The 20,675-nt window shown below is 35.9% G+C and overlaps 1 protein-coding gene across 1 annotated transcript; it reads left to right on the forward strand.

Annotated features, from left to right (window-relative positions):
* Positions 1-7,485: 7,485 nt before the first annotated feature.
* Positions 7,486-17,438, forward strand: ODAM (odontogenic, ameloblast asssociated). Its single transcript, XM_006873789.1, has 10 exons — positions 7,486-7,536; positions 7,621-7,662; positions 8,653-8,700; positions 9,444-9,677; positions 10,816-10,863; positions 13,890-14,000; positions 15,062-15,109; positions 16,072-16,146; positions 16,594-16,755; positions 17,409-17,438. Exons 1-10 carry the CDS (start codon positions 7,486-7,488, stop codon positions 17,436-17,438), a joined length of 849 nt encoding a protein of 282 aa, XP_006873851.1.
* Positions 17,439-20,675: the final 3,237 nt, after the last annotated feature.

Below are 20,675 nucleotides of genomic sequence, written 5' to 3' on the forward strand. Positions count from 1 at the left end.
GACATTGTTCTCAATTTGTACCACCTTTTACCTTCCTTGAATGAAGACATTTACTTAACAAAACTCAGTGGACTTCCTACTGGGTAAATGACTTGAGAATAGAAAATTTAATAATTTATCAAAGTTGAGTGGGAAACACACACACATACATATATATAGTAACCATACTATTACGTGATAAGATTTTAAAATGCAACTTCTTGAAACTTCCTTTCCCATAAGAGATAGCTATGGTAGGTAGTGTAGTGGCTATGAGTTGGACTGCTAACCTCAAGGTCAGCAGTTTAAAACTACCAACCGTTCCATGGAAGAAAGATGAGGCTTTCTGCACCTGTAAAGATTTAAAGCCTCAGAAACCCTGTACAGGGTCTGTGTGAGTCAGAACTGACTCCACAGCACACAACCACCACTACCGATGGGAGCTGGAAACTGTCAACCTTTCTTCTGGCATAGACTACTATTTTCCACTTCAAGTTATGCACCTGGAAAGTTTAAACTGCTTTTCTTTAGAATACACAAGCTGTTGTTAGGTGCTGTTAAGTCAGTTCTCACTAATAGCAACCCTGTGTCCAACAGAAGGAAACACTCCCAGCTCCATACCACCAGCACAATTGTTTTTGTTTGAGCCTATTATTACTGCCTTTGTGTCAATCCATCTCACTGGGGGGTCTTCCTCTTTTTCATTAACATTCCAATTTACCAAGCATGACGTCCTTCTCCAGGGACTGGTCCTTCCTGACAATATGTACAAAGTATGAGAAACAAAGTCGCACCACCATAGCTTCTAGGAACAATCAGGCCATACTTCTTCCAAGACAGATGTGCGTATTCTTCTGGCAGTCCATGGTACTTTCAATATTCTTTGACAACACCATAATTCAAATGCATCAATTCTTCCACAGTTTTCCTTGTTCATTGCCTAACCTTCACATATACATGAGGCAATTGAAAATGCCATGGCTTGGGTCAGGTGCACCTTAATCCTCAAAATAATATCCTTGCCCTTTAAGGTTTTGAAGAGGAACTTTAGCCTCAGATTTGCCTAATGTAGTATGTGCTTTGTTTTCTTGACTGTTGTTTCCATGAGCATTGATGTGTATCCAGGTAAAATGAAAATTTCAATACCTTCAATCATTTATCTTAATAATATTTATTAGTCCATTTGTGAGGATTTTCATTTTCTTTACATTGCGCTGCAATCCATACTGAAGGTTGTAGCATTTGATCTTCATCAGAAGTGGTGTTATGGAAGGGGGAACTCAGAGACTGAAATCTTGCAATTACCATTGAATTTGATGCAACAATTCATCACCAAGATAATTTTTTAAGTGACTTTTTTGGCTCTATAATAAAGTTCAGTGTTTAACCCTAATACATTGTTTGCTTAGCTTTGGAGTTAGCTGCCTAAACCTCTGAAAAATGTTTAGTCACTTAACTAGTCAATGGGATTTTTTTCTGGCAACAATTGACTATATTATTCACTCAGCTTTATTTACATCTGCCATCAATATTTAAAGTGGTTTAATTATTTGTCCAAATTAAAAAGAGTTTTAATACATTTGGGATAATTCTTGAAATAGATAGAAATCCTAGTTACTCTTATTTGGTAATGAAAAGACCTATTATTTTAAAGAAAGTTTATTTTGTATTTTGTGACTATATGAACTACAGTATAATAATTTTTATATTAACGAGTCAAGAGAGTACTAAGCAATTTTTAATCTTATTAAGGAAGGCAAATTAATCTAGTTTTGTCCTCCTGAACTGCATGATAAGACTGACATTAGTTGTTGAGGATTAAAGTAGACAGAAAAATTCTACCATAATGACTTTAGTTAATTAATACATTATCACAACACTTGTGATCCAGCAATACCTATTATGGTGTTGCTGTGAAGTGCCGTCAAGTCGGTTCCTACCCATAGCAACACTGTATAGGGTTTCTGAGGACCAGCTGGTGAGCTTGAACCACTTACATTGCAGTTCAAATGGCTTTGCAGTATGGAGCATTAAACCACAGTGCCACACCAGGACGCCAAGCCTATTACAGGGGTCAAAATTAACAACCTGAACGTAAAGAAAACAAAAATACTCACAACTAAGCCAATAAATAACATCATGTTAAATGCAAAAAAGATTTTAAGTTGTCAAAGATTTCGTTTTGCTTGGATCCACAATCAACACTCAAGAAGGCAGCAGTCAAGAAATCAAACAACTTACTGCATTGGGCAAATCTGCTGCACAAGACCTCTTTAAAGTGTTCAAGAGTAAATATATGAGTTTAAGGACTAAGGTGTGCCTCATATGCATGCAAAGTTTGGACAATGAATAACGAAGACCATAGAAGAATTGATACATTTGATTTATAGTTAGAGAAAAATATTGGAAGTATATGGACTGTCAGAAGGAAAAAGAAATCTGTGTTGGTATTAAGTACTTCCAGAATGCTCATTAGTACTCAGGATGGTAAGATTCCATCTCTTCTACTTCAGACATGCTATAAGAAGGGATCAGTCCCTGGAGAAGGACATCTGGTGCAGTAAAGTCGAGGGTCAGTGAGAAAGAGGAAGACCCCCAACAAAATGGATTGGCAAACTAGCAGTAGCGATGGATTCATGTGTAATAACAATTGTGAAGATGGCACAGGACCGAACAGCGTTTCATTTTGTTGTACAAAGTAGAGCTGAGTCACGATCTACTTAACAGCACTCGGAAACCCTATACAGGGTCGCTATGGGTCGGAACCGACTCGATGGCACATAACAACAACAACAACAACAACAATAACAAAGCAGCTCTGGTAATATAGTGGTTACAAATCGGGCTGCTAATCTCACAGTCAGCAGTTTGAAACTACCAGCTCTTCCGTGGGAGAAAGGTGAGGCTTTCTGCTCCTGTAAAGATTTACAGTCTCGGAAACCCTGTACAGGGTCCCTATGAGTCAGAACTGACTCCACGGTACATAACATCAACAATATCAGCATCCCGGTGTGGTGCTGTGGGTAAATGTGCCAGACTGCAAAGCCGTTTGAACTGCAAGGTAGGTGGTTCAAGTTCACCAGCTGCTCCTCGGAAACCCTATACAGGGTCGATATGGGTTGGAACTGACTCAATGGCACTTAACAACAACAACAAACAAGAGGAGGGAAAGTTTCCTTTTAAAACAATTCAGATATTAATAACTTAAAGATAGTAAGGAGTACTGGTATGGTGCTGTAGGATAAGCACTGGACAGCAAGGTAGTTTGAACCACAAAATCTGTGGTTCAAATTCACCAATAGCTCCTTAGAAATCCTATACAGGGTCACTATGAATCAAAACTGATTCCACAGCACTTAGCAACAACAACAAAGATAGTAACAGTTAGTTTCCTTTATTGTTAAGATTATACTTAGCAAAGTAGAAATTCTAAAATGCAAAACATTTACTTATCTCTCAGTTTGTTGCATTGTGGTAGCTTATGTGCTGCTCTGATGCTGAAAGTTTTGCCACCAATATTTTAAATACTAGCAGGGTCACCCAAACTTCATCCCTCATACTTTGGACATACTGTCAGGAGGACCAGTCTCTGGAGAAGGATATCATGTTTGGTAAGGACGAGAGTCAGAGAAAAAAAAGGAAGACCCCCAGCAAGATGGATTGGCAAAATGGCAGCATCAGTGGGCTCAAGCATGACAACAATTGTGATGTTGGCCCAGGACTGGACAGTGTTTCGTTCTGTCATGCATAGGGTCACTATGAGTAGGTACTGACTCGATGGCACCTAACAACAACAACAACAGTCACCCATGATGGGCAGGCTTCAGCAGAGCTTCTAGACTAATAGAAACTAGGAAGAAAGGGAGGTAAACAACTTCTGAAAGGTTGTTGTTGTTTTTGTTAGGTGTCGTTTCCAGCCCATAGTGAGTGGTCCTATGTACAACAGCATGAAACACCACCCAGTTCTGTGCCATTTGAAAGGTTAGCCATTGTAAACCTTTGGAATAGCAAAGGAACATTGTTGGATATAGTGCTTGAAAATGAGCCCTTCATGTTAGAAGGCACTCAAAATACAACTGGGGAAGAATTTAAAAGTTGAAAGTGAAGAGGAAGAATCTGTAGTTGGGAAATATGGTCTTGGTGATAGAAATTATGCTGGAAACCTCATGATAGAATTTTGCAATATTAATGACTCATTGCAAATATCTATTTTTGGTATCATAAACAACAACGATATATGTGGACCTCACCAAATAGAATGCATAGAAATCAAATGGGATATACAGGAATCAAATTGACTGCATCTGTGGGAAGAGATGATACAGAAGTCAAAACAAAGCCAGAGGCTGACTGTGGAGCAGACCATTGATTGCTTATATGCAAGTCAAGCTGAAGCTAAACAAAATTAAAACACTAATGGCCAAAGAATAGAAATGCTGTGGGATGACATTAAGAACATCATATATAAGGAAGCAAATGATCAATAAAAAGACAGGAAAGAAAGAAAAGACCAAAATGAATGCCAAAAAGACTCTGAAACTTGTTCTTGTGCAAAGCTAAAAGCAGCTAGAAGAAATGATAAAAGAGCTGAATAGAAATTTTCAAAAGACAGCTTAAGAAGACAAAGTTAAATAATATGATAGCAGATGGATCTTGGCTAAAAGCAAAGAATACCAGAAGCATGTTTACTTGTGCTTTATTGACTATGCAAAGACATTCAGCTGTGTGGATGCTAACAAACTATGGTTGATATTATGAAGAATGGGATTCTAGAATACTTAAGTGTGCTCATGAGGAACCTGTACAGAGATCAAGAGGCAATTGTTAAACCAGAACAAGGGGATACAGAATGGTTTCAAATCAGGAATGGTGTGCATCAGGATTGTATCAGTTCACGTTTGTTCAGTTTGTATGCTTAGCAAAGAATCTGATAAACTAGATTGTATGAAGAAGAATGTGGCATCAGGATTAGAGGAAGACTTATTAACAACATGAGATATGCAAATGCCCTAACTTTGTTTGCTCAGAGCAAAGAAGAGTTGAGATGGTTTCTGAGGTATATCTGAATTACAGCCTCCAGTGTGGATTGCATCTCAGTGTAAAGAAAACAAAAATTCTTATAACTGGAACAATAAACAGCATAATGATTAACAGATAAATGATAGACGTTACTAAAGACTTGAGTTTATTTGGATCCACAATCAATGCTCTTGGAAGTAGTAGTCAAGAAATTAAATGGCATATTGTTTTGGACAAATCTTCTGTTAAAGTATTAAAGAGCAAAGATGTCATTGTGAGTACTATGGTGTGTCTGACCCAAGTCATAGTGCTTTCAAGTGTGTCATATACATGTGAAAACTGGATAATGAATAAGGTAGACCATAAAAGAATCAATGCCTTTGCATTATAGTATGGGTGAAGAATTGGAAATACCAATGTTTAAGAAACAACTCTGTGTTGGGACAAGTACAGCCAGAATGCTCCTTAGAAGCGAGAATTTTGAGATTGTTGTCTTTAGTTCTTTGAACAAGCAGTAAGTAGACATCAGTCTCTGGGGAAGGACATAATGACTGGTAAATTGGAGGGTCAACAAAAATTATGGTTTGGAAGGAATAAGGCTGTACTTACAATGGACAATGAGAACTTTGTCTCTTATACTTTGGATACGTTGTCAGGAAGGACCAGTCACTGAAAGATGATATCATGTTTAGTAAATGATTATTTGGTCAAATCAATGAACAATGGGAAGACCCCCAATAAGATAGATTGTCACAGTGGCAGCAATAATGGGCTCAAACAATAATTCTGAGGATGGGGCAGTAATAAGCAGTGCTTTTGTCTTTTTCTGTTGTACATAGAGTGACTATGAGTTAGAACTGACTTCACAGCACCTAACAATTGCAAACAAGAGTGTCAGAAAAAAAGAGGAAAATGCCCACTGAGATGGATGAGCCAAGTGGCAGAAGCAGTGGGCTCAGGCTTAGCAATGATTGTGAGACTGGCGTGGGACTGGGCAATGTTTCCTTCTATTGTGTATAGGGTCACAGTGAGTCAGTGTCATCTCAATGGCACCTAACAATAACAACAAACAATGACAACAACAAAAAATAATGTAAATGATCAAATGGGGAATACATTTCATAGACATAGATATTTAATATTTTTAGGATTTAATTCCATAGGTAGAGAGAGATTCATTAATATTTTCAGAGTAAAACCTACATAAAATTAGTTTATGTTTACTCAATATGATATTGGATAATTGAACTTTAATTTCCCCTAACTATATTTTGAAATGTTGTCTGTTAGATCCATGCCTTATGTCTGAAAATTCTGTATTTTACTGTTGAAATTTAATAAAATCATCCTTTATCTTTCAACTTAATAAAGGCTTTTAAAGACACCATGTTAAGTTATTCATTTTAAGGGCTATAAAAGATGGAGTAGCACAAAATTATTCTAGAAGAGTTAGTCATCACCAAAGCAGAGTGAGGAATAGTCACAGCAAAACATTTCTCAGATGATAATTTAATAACATTACTAAAAATGTGGGAATCTGTATACAACCAAGGTGATTAGGAAAGGGGTTATTAACTAAACCATTATCTGAAACCCACTGAATCACAAGTGCCTTTGAAAAATGATTGGTCCTTTCTTTCTAAGATAGGTTTTTAAATTTAAGCAATGCTGAATAATAAAAAGAACTCCAATCTTGCCTGGTTCTAGATTACTCTTCTTAGGCAAGAAGTGAGGTAAGATTAAATCTTTGCTTCCATGGTTTTAGTAACCCAAATCAGTGGGATCTGCAAGGTAGACTCTGAAGGTCACCCAAAAAACTTGCTTCTGTCAATGGTTTGGAGTGGGTGACAATTCTTATATCTGGAAGATGACAATAAAATATTTGTGTAGTTTATACTATAAATAAATATAATAATTTAATTTTCAAATGTATTTCTATAAATTAGAAAAATGCTAATTCAGTCATTTAGCTTTAGTATATTTTAATGTTATTAGACTTTTAAATAAAGATTATTTTGGTATTGCACTGGTATTTTCAGAACTTTAAGGTAGAACTTAAGGTCTTTGAATTAGACATTACATGAAAACTGCGAATAATTACTACTTCATAATAACAGTTCAATATATTGATCCTCATCTTGGGACTCTCATGGCCTGAGTGATCCACTCACGTCAGTGTAGAACAGAACATGGAATAAGTGCCTCTTATGTAACTTGTTCCACAACACCATGCTACTCAATGATCCATTTGGTTCAGTTGAAGACAAACAATTTGGTTTCTAGTAAACAACTGTTCTGGGAAAAATAAGTCTTTTGGATATTTAAAAATATTTATTTTTCATTTTGAATTCTAAAATATAAGTAAATACTATAGAATTGATATAATTAGTCTTTTGAATAATCGAAAATAATTTTGTTGAGCTGTTTTAGTAGACTTTTTAGAATTACTTAACACATTAACTTATTTTCTAGGTATTTAATCTAAAAATGAAAATAATAATTCTTCTTGGACTCCTGAGAGTCATAGCATCAGCCCCAGTAAGTTATTTTGTTATTTCAAAATAAGACTGCGTTCATGTAAAACATGTAACAAACCTGTTTTTTACTTTTTTTTTTCTTTAGCTCATCCCACAGCACCTTGTGTCAGCAAGCAACAGCAATGAGGTTAGTTGAAATACTTAAAACAAACTCTACTTAAATATATATATATATATAGAGAGAGAGAGAGAGCTCTGGTAGCGTAGTGGTTACAAATCAGGCTGCGAACCTTAAGGTCAGTGGTTCGAAACTACCAGCCGCTCTGCAGGAGAAAGATGAGGCTTTCTACTCTCATAAAGATTTACACCCTCGGAAATCCTGTACAGGGTCGCTATGGGTCGGAACCGACTCGACGGCACTTAACAACAACAACAATATATATATTTTTAGAAACTTATCGGGGAAGAGACTCCAGTTGATCTATCTTGCATTCTTGCACACTAGCTTCTAGGCATGTCCAAACACAGGGTCAATGTGTTGACTTGCTTTGTTCTAGCTAACTTTTATAATTTTTGTCTCCCTTGTCTGATTATATTCTTCAATGAAGAAACAAAATATTTTAAATCTTTTCATTCTAATAGCAGCAAAAACAGATATATAGAGGTCTATATTGTTGGTGTTGTTAGGTGACAACTAGTGGGTTCTGACTCAATAGTCACCCTGTATAGGGTTTCCAAGGCTGTGAATCTTTACAAGAGCAGAAAGCCTCACCTTTGTTCCACATATCCGTGTTAGTTGTTATTGTTAAGTGCTGTTGAATTGTTTCTGACAAATGGTGACCCTGTATAGGGTTCCTGAGGAACAGATGGTGAGTTTGAACTGCCGACCTTGTGGTTTAAACCAACCTTATGGTCTTGTGCTTATCCTACAGTGCCACATTAGGACTTCTAGAGTAGACTAAAGTCAGTCAATCTCATACCCAGCATTAAGTTGTTAAATTCCAAACTGTTTTCAACTCTAACCTCTAATCACTGTAATTTTATGTAAGCTTACTGAAACATGTCTCACTTCTAACAGGAAACTGATGAATCAGTTATGACATGTGTAGTAAACATGGTTCTTAATAGTTTTAGCCTGCATACTAATCTTGCTTTCGTATCATCTTTCCTTTTCTAGTTACTTCTGAATCTTAATAATGCTCGGCTTTTGCCTCTACAGTTTCAGGTAAATTTCTCTCAATAATTTTTTTTTAAAAGGGAAATGTTTTCTACTTTTCATTTTGCATTAGGATTTATTTGACAAGAACATGTTCTCATTCTACTTATGAATTTTTGATTATTAAAAGAATGGATTTGTCCCTTATTTTCTTATGACCATTTCTTCAAAGACTAAAGTAAAAATTAGAATCTGATGGTTGTTGTTGTTAGGTGCTGTTGAGTTGGTCCCAACTCATAGTGACCTTACATAGGGTTTTTGTGGAGCAGCTGGTGGGTTTGAACTGCTGACCTTGTAGTTGAAGCCAATCTTGCAGTCCAGTGCATGGTCCTGCAGCGACACACCAGGACTCTGTGGATCTGATAAACACTTATTTACTGAGGGCTTTGTATATGTCAGGCACTAATTCTTACAACAATCCTGTGAGATATTTCCATAAACTATTTTACCTAAAATCATGTCCAGCTAACCAATGGGAAACAAAAAGCAATATTTTAAATCAGTCTAGAAACTTCAGAACCTGTCATTTTTTATCCATCTCATTCTACTCCTATTCCTCATTACTATTGGGGATTTAGCTGTGTCTTTTCTTGTTTGCATGGCTCATAATAAGTCAATTTGTTTTTGCTTTCTATAATGCAGCACTACTAGGAATATAAAAACTGTTTACCTGTTTCATTTTGTGTTCAGGATGGTTTTTAAATCATTTCTGGCATGAAGAGAAACGTTTTCTTTCTTTTGTGTCCTTCCAGGGCCCATTTAATTCACTGACTGCTCCTTTCTCTGGGATCCTGCAAGAGCAACAGCAGGTTCAAGTTCCTGGACTCTCCCAGTTCTCTTTATCAAGTCTCGATCCGTTTTCTGGACTGCTCCCAAATCAGATACCCATTCCAGGACATGCCAATTTAGGCCAAGGACCTCAACAGAGCCAGTTCGACCCCTTACAGACTCAAGCACCACCGCAGAACCATCAGGGACCTAACCAGGTAAATTGGGAGGTTTCCATTTTTTGTTGTTGTTATTCTGAAGAGAGATAAAGATACATTGAATATAAAAATGAATACAGATCTGAATTAAGAAAAGGAGTTTTCAACAAGACTTCCTTCTAACAATATGTTTCTAAATATGTTATCATCCAGTTAATTCCAACTCATGGTGACACTATAGAACCAAGTAGAAGAACCCCACAAGGTTTCCAATGGCATACATTTTAAGCTAAGGAATCCTTGCTGTACAGTGCTTAAAGCACTTAGTTAATGACAAAGAGGTTGGCTAGAAGTTCAAACCCAGCTGCCACTCCATTGGAGAAAGATGTGTCAGTCTGCTTCCATAAACATTGACAGCCTTAGAAACCCCCATGGGCAGTTCTTCTCTAGACGTCTTTATGGAAACGTCCATATCGGAGTTAGCAACCAAATCCTTAACCACTGTGCCATAAGTATTTCCTTATCTTTTTTATTATTATTATTACGAAGGAGCTCTGGTAGCGTAGTGGTTACGAATCGGGCTGTGAACCGCAAGGTCAGTAGTTCGAAACTACCAGCTGTTCCACGGGAGAAAAATGAGGTGTTCTGCTCCCTTAAAGATTTACAGCCTCGGAAACCCTGTACAGGGTCGCTATGGGTCGGAATCGGCTCGACGGCACTTAACAACAACAACACCAGTATGAAAAATAAGGAGCTATGGTAGCGTACTGGTTACGAATCGGGCTGGGAATCGCAAGGTCAGCAGTTCGAAACTACCAGCTGTTCCACGGGAGAAAGATGAGGCTTTCTCCTCCAGTAAAGATTTCCGGCCTCGGAAACCCTGTACAGGGTCGCTATGAGTCGGAACCGACTCCACAGCAAATAACAACAACAATATGAAAAATAGCATTCACATTAGTTATTCTTGGACCACATCTGCAAATAAGAAGTGTTGAAGCATGTGGAGAAGAAAAATTAGGAAATTTCATCAAAACTACAAAGGCAGTTTGTACCAAAAACAGAACATATAGTATATTATCTTTCGTTGTCATCAGGTCTTGCAATACTGATGATAAATATTTATAGCTTCTTGTATGAAAAGAAACTCGGGACTTTTGATGGTCAAATATAATCTTTTTAATGTGTCCTTGCTTTGCAGGTGATGCCTTATGTATTTTCCTTCAAATTGCCGCAAGAACATGCACAGGTAAATGACTAGAAAACTAAAGCATTTAGTAAAGACAGCATGTAGTGAGATGGCTACACACTGTCTTTACTGAATGCTTTCATTTGTATTTCTAGCTCTAACTCCTATTACTGTTGTTCAGTGCCATCGAATCCTGTATAGGATTTCTTAGGAGCGACTGGTAGGTTTTAACAGCCGACCTTGTGGTTAGTAGTCAAGTGCTTATTCTACACTGCTACACCAGACTCCTATAGTAAGACTAGAGTCCTGGTGTGACACAGTGGGATAAGCACTGAACTACAACTGCAATGACAGCAGTTCAAACCTCCCAGCCTCTCCTTGGAAACCCTATATATGGTCGCTGTGAGTCACAGCTGTCTCAACAACACTTATTAACAACATTATCAGACTACTTTCTAAATGATCACTTTAGAAAATCATTTTACAGTGGGAGAAAAATGAGGGACACATCTCAAAATAGAAAAAGACCAGGTCCAATAGAGACTAGTGGAACCCCATAGTCAACCTCAAGTCTGAAAATAAAGTCACCCCTATGATTCAATTTTCAGCCAAACAATAGACAGGTCTATAAGAGAAACAGCAACACTAGAGAGGTATGCACATCTTAGAATAATCAATCATTTCTATCAAAGGGGCATCATTTGTCCAAGGACAAAATTCAAAAAGGTCTAGGGAAAAGGAAGAAGGGGAACAGGAAACACAGGGAGGAACGAACCATTACATTAATAGGAAAACTCTTCTGGTATTAGATTCCTTGGTTTTATAATATTCTTTGTTCAAAAAAATAAGCATAGAAATGAATTGTATTATACTCCAAAAAGAATTGACCTCCTGATAAAAAATTACATCATTTGTCTCTATTGTAATCCTAACTACCCAATTTTTATCCTTCCCATACCTACTAAAACCAAAAATTACTTCTAGACATTATCTCATTTTATGTCATAAGTATTTATCTAGTTGAAAATATGACACATGGACTTACTTAACTTTAAGAGTCAGGAAATGGTGTCTTAAAGAGACTAAATATCTACTGTTAATGAAATTAAGTAGCTGAGCTGGAATATAATTCTCACTCTTCCTTTAATGACTAAATCAGTGGTTTTTCATCCTAGTTTTCATCATTTTTAAAATTACAAATGCCTACATCCTATGCTGAGCCTAATGAGCCAAAACCTGGATTAGTCAAAACCTTATAATCAAAACCCAGATGCTATAGTGTGTCTATGAGTCAGTCTATTTGACTGTACACAACAATAGATTATCTTCTAAATCTGATTATCTTCTAAAATGCTTACAGTGTAGTTTTTACTATTACCTCAGATTAAGAACAAATGCATAAAACATAATCCTTCTTGATGATAGTTTTGTTTTTAAACTATCATTTCATATTGTCTCTTAATGATGAAAACAAAAAGCAGAAAAGTGTACAAAATTGTATGGACATGCTATGATCTAAGTTTTCCCACAAACATATACAGACACACACACAAAGACATGTAAATTAAAATTTATACATGTGCATGATGAAATTGCAATTGGTTTTAATTTGTTCCTTCTCTATTTCTGAATATCCCAAATGTTCTAAATGGCAAATAGATTATTTTAACAAAATGGTAATAACTAAAGGTAATATATTCTTAACACTCCATTCACTGTAGTAGAATTTATAATACCATGTTCAACAGATGGATGAGTCTCAAAAAAAGTGGGGGGGGTAGAGTGTGAGAGAGTGAAAATGGTACATAGTCTATCCTCCTTTTAGATCTTTGCAGAGTAATTTGTGTATAATGCCTCTGAAATATTCTTTCTATAAAGGCCTCACTGATCTCACTAAATACGATTGACCAAATAAGCTTAAAAACAACCCAGTTCAGTATCATGTGGGACACAGTTATGTCCTACAGTTTAGGAAGGATTTTTTTATGCATTCTTTTGCTCACATTTAATCATAAAAATAAAACAAAAAATATGATATTACAAGATTAAAAAATGGCCTTGGTTTACCTAAAGGCATCTCTTATATACAAGGATACATCAAAAATTATCTGCACTCTGACTGTAGAATTTATTTTAATCAAGTTTTAGAAAAAAACAAATAAATCATTTTTTATATAATATCCTTGCTTTCTGATACATTATTCATCTGTCAACAAGTTTCCATATTCCTTTACTAAAAAATGTTTCAGGCTGAGCTGTGAGCCATGAATGTACATGGTTTTCACTTCTTCATCAGAGATGAATCTTCATCCTCAAAGCCTGCGTTGGGGATCAAACTGGTCAAAGTCCAATGGAACAAGATCAGGACTATAAGGAGGACTATATTGACACTCTGAAGAAACTTCAAAACAAAGTTTTTACAGAGTGTCAATAGTGTGGCCAGAGGTGTGTAGATGTACACTGTCAACAACATCACAATGCCCTTGGACAGCAGTCTTCTGGGTTTAATCTGAAGTTTATATTTTAGCTCTTTAGTGAGCAAGCATCTCACTGAAAGGAGCACTGTTGATTGTTGAACCTTTTCCCCGAGAGTGTTCCAATACTGGTCCTTGAGAATCCCAGAAAACTGTAAGCATCAATTTTCCAGCTGATGGTTGCCTTTTGAACTTTTTCTTGGTCAGCAATTGAGGATGTTTCCATTCTACACTCTGCTGCTTACTTTCAGGTTCATAGTGATGAATTCACATCTCATCACTGGTAACTATTTTTTAAAAGAAACTTTTACCTTCCTTCAAGTATCAATCCAAATTTTGTTTGCAGATGCCCAAATACATCTGTTTATACTCGTCTGTCAGTTATTTTGGTACCCATCTCGCAAAAACTATTTGAAAGCCAAGTCTGTCATGAATTATTTCACAGACAGAGCCATTGCTGATTTACAAATGAGTTGCCACATAAACCACTATCACTCATCTGTTCTACAAAATCATCTCACTTGCACACTCAATGCTGTCATCAGCCTTGGACGTGGATGGGAGTTTTAATATAACCAAAACTCATCCTCATACTTCTCTCTTTATAAATAGATGTTTCAATATTATCCAGTGTTTGTGTACCTACCCTGGGAACAACCTCTACAAGCAGTCACGTCTACACAATTACCTCAACAAGCAGGACCACAGCAGTTTGAAGTGCAGGTATACTAAATGTCTGATGTCTGATTTTCTTATGACTAATTTACCCAATTGGCACTTTGGCAGCAGCAAAGGGCTCAAGCATAGCAGCGATTTTGAGGATGGTGCAGGACCTAGTGGTGTTTCAGTCTGTTACACATAGAATACCTACAGGTCGGAAATGAGTCAAAGACACCTAATAATGACAGTTATCCAAGAGTAAAGGGCAGCATTTCCTTTTTCATAAAAGAAAAGAGCTGAGTGTATTTAGTGCAAAAACTCAACTGATGACCACAAGAAGACATACTTTCTTCTGACATAGCATTTGTACAACTAATGTGGTAATGCTCCATACATGGCTTTTAAAGGAAATAAAATCAGTGAACAGTCTTCTATAAAATCAGAAACCAAAAGCTGAAAAAAGTTCACTCACTTTAAAAATCTACTAGCATTCCTCTTGTCATATATTGTTTATATATATGATAAAGACAAGATACCATGATGAAAGGTGCTTGTGATCACTAGATTCTGAAACATAGATAATATATTGGGATTTATGTATTTCTAGTGGATTTTTATAAAACTGATGTAAATTTGAGAATCATGGTATGGTATGTAGGATAAGCACTGAACTGCTAACTGCAAGGTCAATGGTTTAAACCCACCAGCTGCTACTCAGGAACTCTATACAAGGTCTATATGAGTCTGAACTGCCTCAAAGGCTGTTGACAACAGCAATATGAATTTTTAGTTCAACTATTATTTTTTAAAAAGATATTTATATTTTAACTACTACTCCAAAACCTGCCAACCCAAATTACAGAAAATTATGTCAAATGATTCATAGCAATAATTCAACTTAAAGTTGTGGCAATTAATTTAAAGGCAGAGAAAGACTATTTACCAAGAAAGTGTATAGTGTTTAGAAGATTTTAGATAATTTAACAATAATTAACTATACCATCTGGAATGTTTAAACTTTAAGAGGAAAGTTTAGTAGAATATAGAAAGGTCCATGATTGTAATAATAATTTCTCAAAAACTATGTCAAAGATCATCTAATGCATTTTTCAAAAATTTAACAGGTACCATTTTATACTCAATTTGAATATATTCCACAGCAAGTAGAACCTGTAAGTAAATGCATACTTTTCATTTTTCAAAACATAATGTTAAAATTACTTTCATTATAATAATTAAATTTGCCAATGACCTGTAGCCAAAGACCACCCTGATCACAACTCTAGTTGAATATATTTAGAATTATCCACTCATTGTAATGAGAAGAATACATATTATGGTGAACTGTAAAGCAAAGCTGTAATCATTGTTTACCAGTTTGGGGCTGATAAATTGAAAGGTAGGCAATTTGAATCCACCAGATGTCCTGGGAGAGAAAGATGAGTCAGTCTTCTTCTGTAAAGTTTTATAGCCTTAGAAACCTTAGAAAGCAGTTCTATTCCATCCTAAAGGTTTGATTTGAGTCAGAATTGAACTCACAGCAATGGTGGTATTCTTAATAGAAAGGTAATAACTTATAGTATTTGAGAAGAGTTTTAAAAAGTGTTGGTTTGCTTTGTATTGGGTGTTCCCCAATACAAAGTGGAGTTAGTTTTAGGATTGAGCATCTTAACAATTCTTACATAGAAGAATAATGGTGCAAGACAAAAACTGTTATTAGTAAAGATCAACAGCCACTTGTAGCCAGACTATGAAGCTATTTGGTGTATTGTGGCTTGCACTGTGACTTGCTTTAAACAAGACTGTGAAGGGTCTTGCTTTTTGTCTCACTTAATCATGCTCAAAGATAAACTTGTCTGATGTTAAGAGTTCTGTAGGATTGTTTATCGTAGGGCACACCATGGCCTAGTAGGGAATGCTAGGCCAGATGCTAAGAACAATGACTTAAGTAGAGTTGTTGAGTTCTGTCAGTTTCCTGATATCAGGAACTGCTTTTTTTCTTTCTAAAATCTAAATTATTTCATTTTTTATGAAATCACTGTAGACGTTGAACAATGTTTAACTTCCTTGGAGGTAAAGCAACATATTTTTATATTTTAATAATTTATACTGTTTTTAATTCTCTGATTTTTAGGTTACAACAGGAGGAAGACAGCAACAACTAGCTTTTGATCCTTTCATAGATACAGCTCCTGAAACTTCTGCTATGGTAAGATTTCATTGAACAGTCTGCTAATTCCAAACAGCACCAGGAATAGTTCCAGAAATCAACAACTGAGAATGTACAGGGTCCAGCATTATTGTTCATTTTAAAGCAAATGTTATTATGAGTCTACCAACAATGACTATTTCTTTACATTTTTCCAGTTGAAATATAATTCACTTAGTCCTCCAAATTATTTATTGAGGAATTATGATACACCATATATTCATCTAGGCACCCTTGATTAAAAACAGGTATTATTAGAACCTTGTTTTTGGTGTTCATTCATAGTTTTACTAAACAATAGCATATGATATAGAAAACTAGTAAAAGCACTTACTTCTTAAATGAAATGTTTGTCTTTCTTCTCAACTCTGTTGTTTTTTATTCTCAGAAAATTCTACCTTGCACCTAGACCTGTAACTTTTTTTCTGTGTTCATTCTCCTCTATAGCCAGCAGGAAGAGTGATATCATATTTACAAAGAGAAAAGACAAACTCTAAGCATGCCAGTGCAGGAATTGTCATGCCTTCAGCTTCACCAAAACCCAGCACAACCAATTTTTTGGCTTCTGCTATAGATCAAACTATTGCCCCAGAGTTCATGGAACAAAAGGTAGTGTAACCAAAGTCAATTTATGTGAGAAATAGTTCTCTAAAGAAAAAGATAAAGTTAGTGCTTAATTGTGGCACTGTGGGTTAATGCGGTAGACTGCAAAATTGGTTTGAACTGCCAGGTCGGTGGTTCAAGCTCACCAGCCTTTGCTTTGGAAAATTTATATAGGGTCACTAAGGGTCGGAATCAACTTGATGGCCCTTAACATCAACAACAACAGTCTTGATGTGGCAATATAGGATAAGCATTGGACTACAAGGTTGGTTTGAACCTCAAAGTCTACAGTTCAAACTCATAAGCAGTGCTTCAGAAACCCTATACAGGGTCACTATGAGTCAGAAATAACTCAATGGCCCTTATAAAACAACAGTCATCAAATAAAGAATAAATTATATAGTAGAATATACGAATTTGATCATAAATAAGGTGTGGCATTGTGGGATAATGCACTGGACTGCAGGATCAGCAGTTCAAATTCACCAGCGGTACCTCAAAAACTCTATAAAGGGTCGATATGAGTTGGAACCAACTTGACGGCACTTAACAATAATAATAACAAGGAAGCAAATAATTATTGATTTCAAACCAATTAATAAAAATATTTTTAATATTGATTTGGTAAGAGCTTCTTATAAATGTCCTTTTCTCTCTAGGCCAAGACTAATAGCTTAAGGGAACCATGAGACATTCTGATTATTCAGAGTTTTGGTAGGTATTTATCAAAAAAATATGTATTGTGTGTCATTGTTGTTGTTGTTGTTGTTAAGTGCCATCGAGTCGGGTCCGACCCATAGCGACCCTGTACAGGGTTTCCGAGGGTGTCATGGCGTATATTAAATTGAAAAAATATAAATAGCGACGAGTTCTTACCTAAGTGATTATGAAAAAAATCAAGTTGATGCCTATAGCTCTCTTTCAAATAAATGATAATTATGGACTATTGTTGATTGTTGATAAGTGCCATCAAGTCGATGTGGACCCATAGCGACCCTGTATAGGGTTTCCAAGGAGCCACTGGTGAGCTTGAACCACCCACCTTGCAGTTCAAATGACTTTGCAGTCTGACTCATTAGCCCACAGCGCCACACCAGGACTCCATGGACTATTAGGGATTGAAAACAAAACAAAACACATTTTTGAGAAATATTTCTGCCTACATCATAAGCTTGGTGTAAGCTCTGACAATTTATAATATTATATTTTACTTAATATATTTATTATACATATGGTGGTGGTGGTGGTGGTAGTGTGTTGTGGAGTCGATTCTGACTCATAGCGACCCCTACGTAGGGTTTCCGAGGCAGAAAGGAGCAGAAAGCGTCATCTTTTTCCCACAGAAGGGCTGTTAGTTTGACCTTTAGGTTAGAGGCCGGACTCATCACCACTACGTTACCAGAAATATATATATATATATATTTATAGACATTAAATATACTCCCGGTGTGGCGCTTCAGGATAAACACTGGACAGCTAACCTCAAGGTTGGCGGACCCAACTCACTAGTTACTCTACTGAAATTCCATGTAGTGTTTCCATGAATTAGAACAACTCAATGGCACTTAACAGCATATACATGCAGTGCCTTAAAATTTATTTCACTTTGAAGGCTATAAATTATGATCATGTCAGTGTATCTGTATTATGGGGTCTGGGTGTGGCACTGCAGTTTAAGCACTGTAGGATAGGCTGTTAGCCACAAGGCTGGTGATTCAAACCTATGAGCTACTCTACAAAAATCCCATACAGGGTCACTATGAGTACTAACCAAATCAACTGCACATCAAAGTAACAAAAATATATATTATATCAGAATTAAATAAAGTTTCAATTGATAAAAAATTACATAACATAGAAATTAAAATTTTCATATGTTTTATGTTTTAACTTATCCTTGATTACCAGTGTAATGGATTTGGTTGTTGTGAGCTAGGACAGGGTGAAAGGTCAGGCTGGAAATTGTAACAATAAATAAAGAATAACAAAAGAATATAATTTGACATTAAATGCAAATTAAAATGAGAAGCTACTAGAAATCGTCTTCCTGCTGCCTATGAGTCTATCACGTTCCATCTTCCTATGAAAATGAATACTGTTTCTGAAGATTACAAAAGTTTATAAAAAAAAACAACCATAAATTTAACAGTACTAGTACTTCTTTAGAAAAGCCTTCTAGATAATGTAGTATTTTACACAACGTAGGTTGTTCTCAAGTAACTTAATAAGAGACACTAATGGGATTTCAGGATAATATAAACTTGGCTCTATATGCCAACAACACCAGTAAACATAAGGCTATCTAATTCCTTATTAAGCAATTTAGTAACTATCTGGAAATTTTACACCAAACAAGCTAACATTATTAAAATGTTCTTTTATTTTTCAGAGAAAAAGATGTGACAGTGTGCATCAGATATAATTTTAGACTATTTTCTTCCTCAATGATAACATCAGTTATTTAAAATATGCACAATAGCTTGGCTCTTCTACTGAATTTCTTTTTTACTTATAAATAGCATCATACTCTTTAAACAAATCATAGAAAAACAATAAAATCATGTAATAAATCTTGTCTTTACAAATTTATATTTATTTTCAAATATTCTACCATAACATAATCTTGAAAGTAACAACACTGAAAATAAAAGTAATATAATTGGATATTGGTTCCTTTTATTTAAAAAGCATGTCTTTAAAAAATGGTGTCATCTACAAAAATAAAATTATGTTGTCATTGTACTTATGATGAGTGTGGTGATTGTGGATAATGGAATTAAATATGTACCTACTTTTGATATATCATCATTTCTCCCAGACCCATTCTGTCAGCTTACTTTGGGTGCAATCCCATGAGAATAAAAAATATTAGACGGCAGCTATTGTGAAGTGACTTTACCCAATATGATATATGAGCTATACAAGCACATTTGATAAAAGTAGGCATAATACAAGAATATATTATCCCTTGAATATAGACCAGGGCCATGAAGGGTGCTCAACTGCTAACCTAGAGCAGCACTGTGAAAGAAAGACCAGGTGATCAGCTTCCTTAAAGACTACAGTCAAGAAAAACTGATGAACAGTACCACTCTGTAACATAGGGCATCTCCATGAATGGAGTCAACGCTGCAGTAAAGGATTTGGTTGATTTGTTGTTGTCTTTTTAATATATAGCACAGATACACAGAGAGATAGTTATTCTCACTCAAAACACTAGATTCCCCAAACCAAAGAAGGATGTATGCTATTTGAAGATGAAGCATCATGTAGAGAATGGGTCGTAATATTATTTATTTCATCAAACCTAGCTTAGAATCTAGTTCTGAACCTTCAGCAGCAAGTCACTTACACTACATCTCCATTTCCTCTGGTGTAAAATAGACACAGTATTATACTGAGTAGGAGGAAGATGGTCAATGAGATGGATTGACACAGTGCCTATAACAATGGTTCCAAACATAGGAAAGATTTTGAGCATAGTGTAGGACAGGGCAGTATTTCATTTTGCTGTCTATAGGGTGGCTATATGACAGAACTAACTTGATGGAACCTAACAACAACTAAGGAGTATAGAAAATCAGACCACGTATTGCGTTGGGAAAATCTTCTGTACAAGAACTCTTTAAAGTGTTAAAAAGAGCAAAGATGCCAGTTTGAGGACTAAAGTGCTCCTGACCCAAGCCATGGTATTTTCAGTAATCTCATATACATGTAAGAGTTGGACAGTGTAAAAGGAAGACTGTAGAAGAATTGATGCATTTGAGTTAGGGTGTGGGAGGAGAATATTGAAAGTGACATGAACTGCCCAAAGAACAAACAGACAGATGTGTGTTGGAAGAAGTACAGCCATAGTGCTCCTTGTAAACCAGGATGGTCAGATATCATCTCTCATACTTTAGGCATATTGTCTGTAGGGACCAGTC

This window comes from Chrysochloris asiatica, unplaced genomic scaffold (genome assembly GCF_000296735.1).
Source record: "Chrysochloris asiatica unplaced genomic scaffold, ChrAsi1.0 scaffold00254, whole genome shotgun sequence".
NCBI lineage: Eukaryota > Metazoa > Chordata > Mammalia > Afrosoricida > Chrysochloridae > Chrysochloris > Chrysochloris asiatica.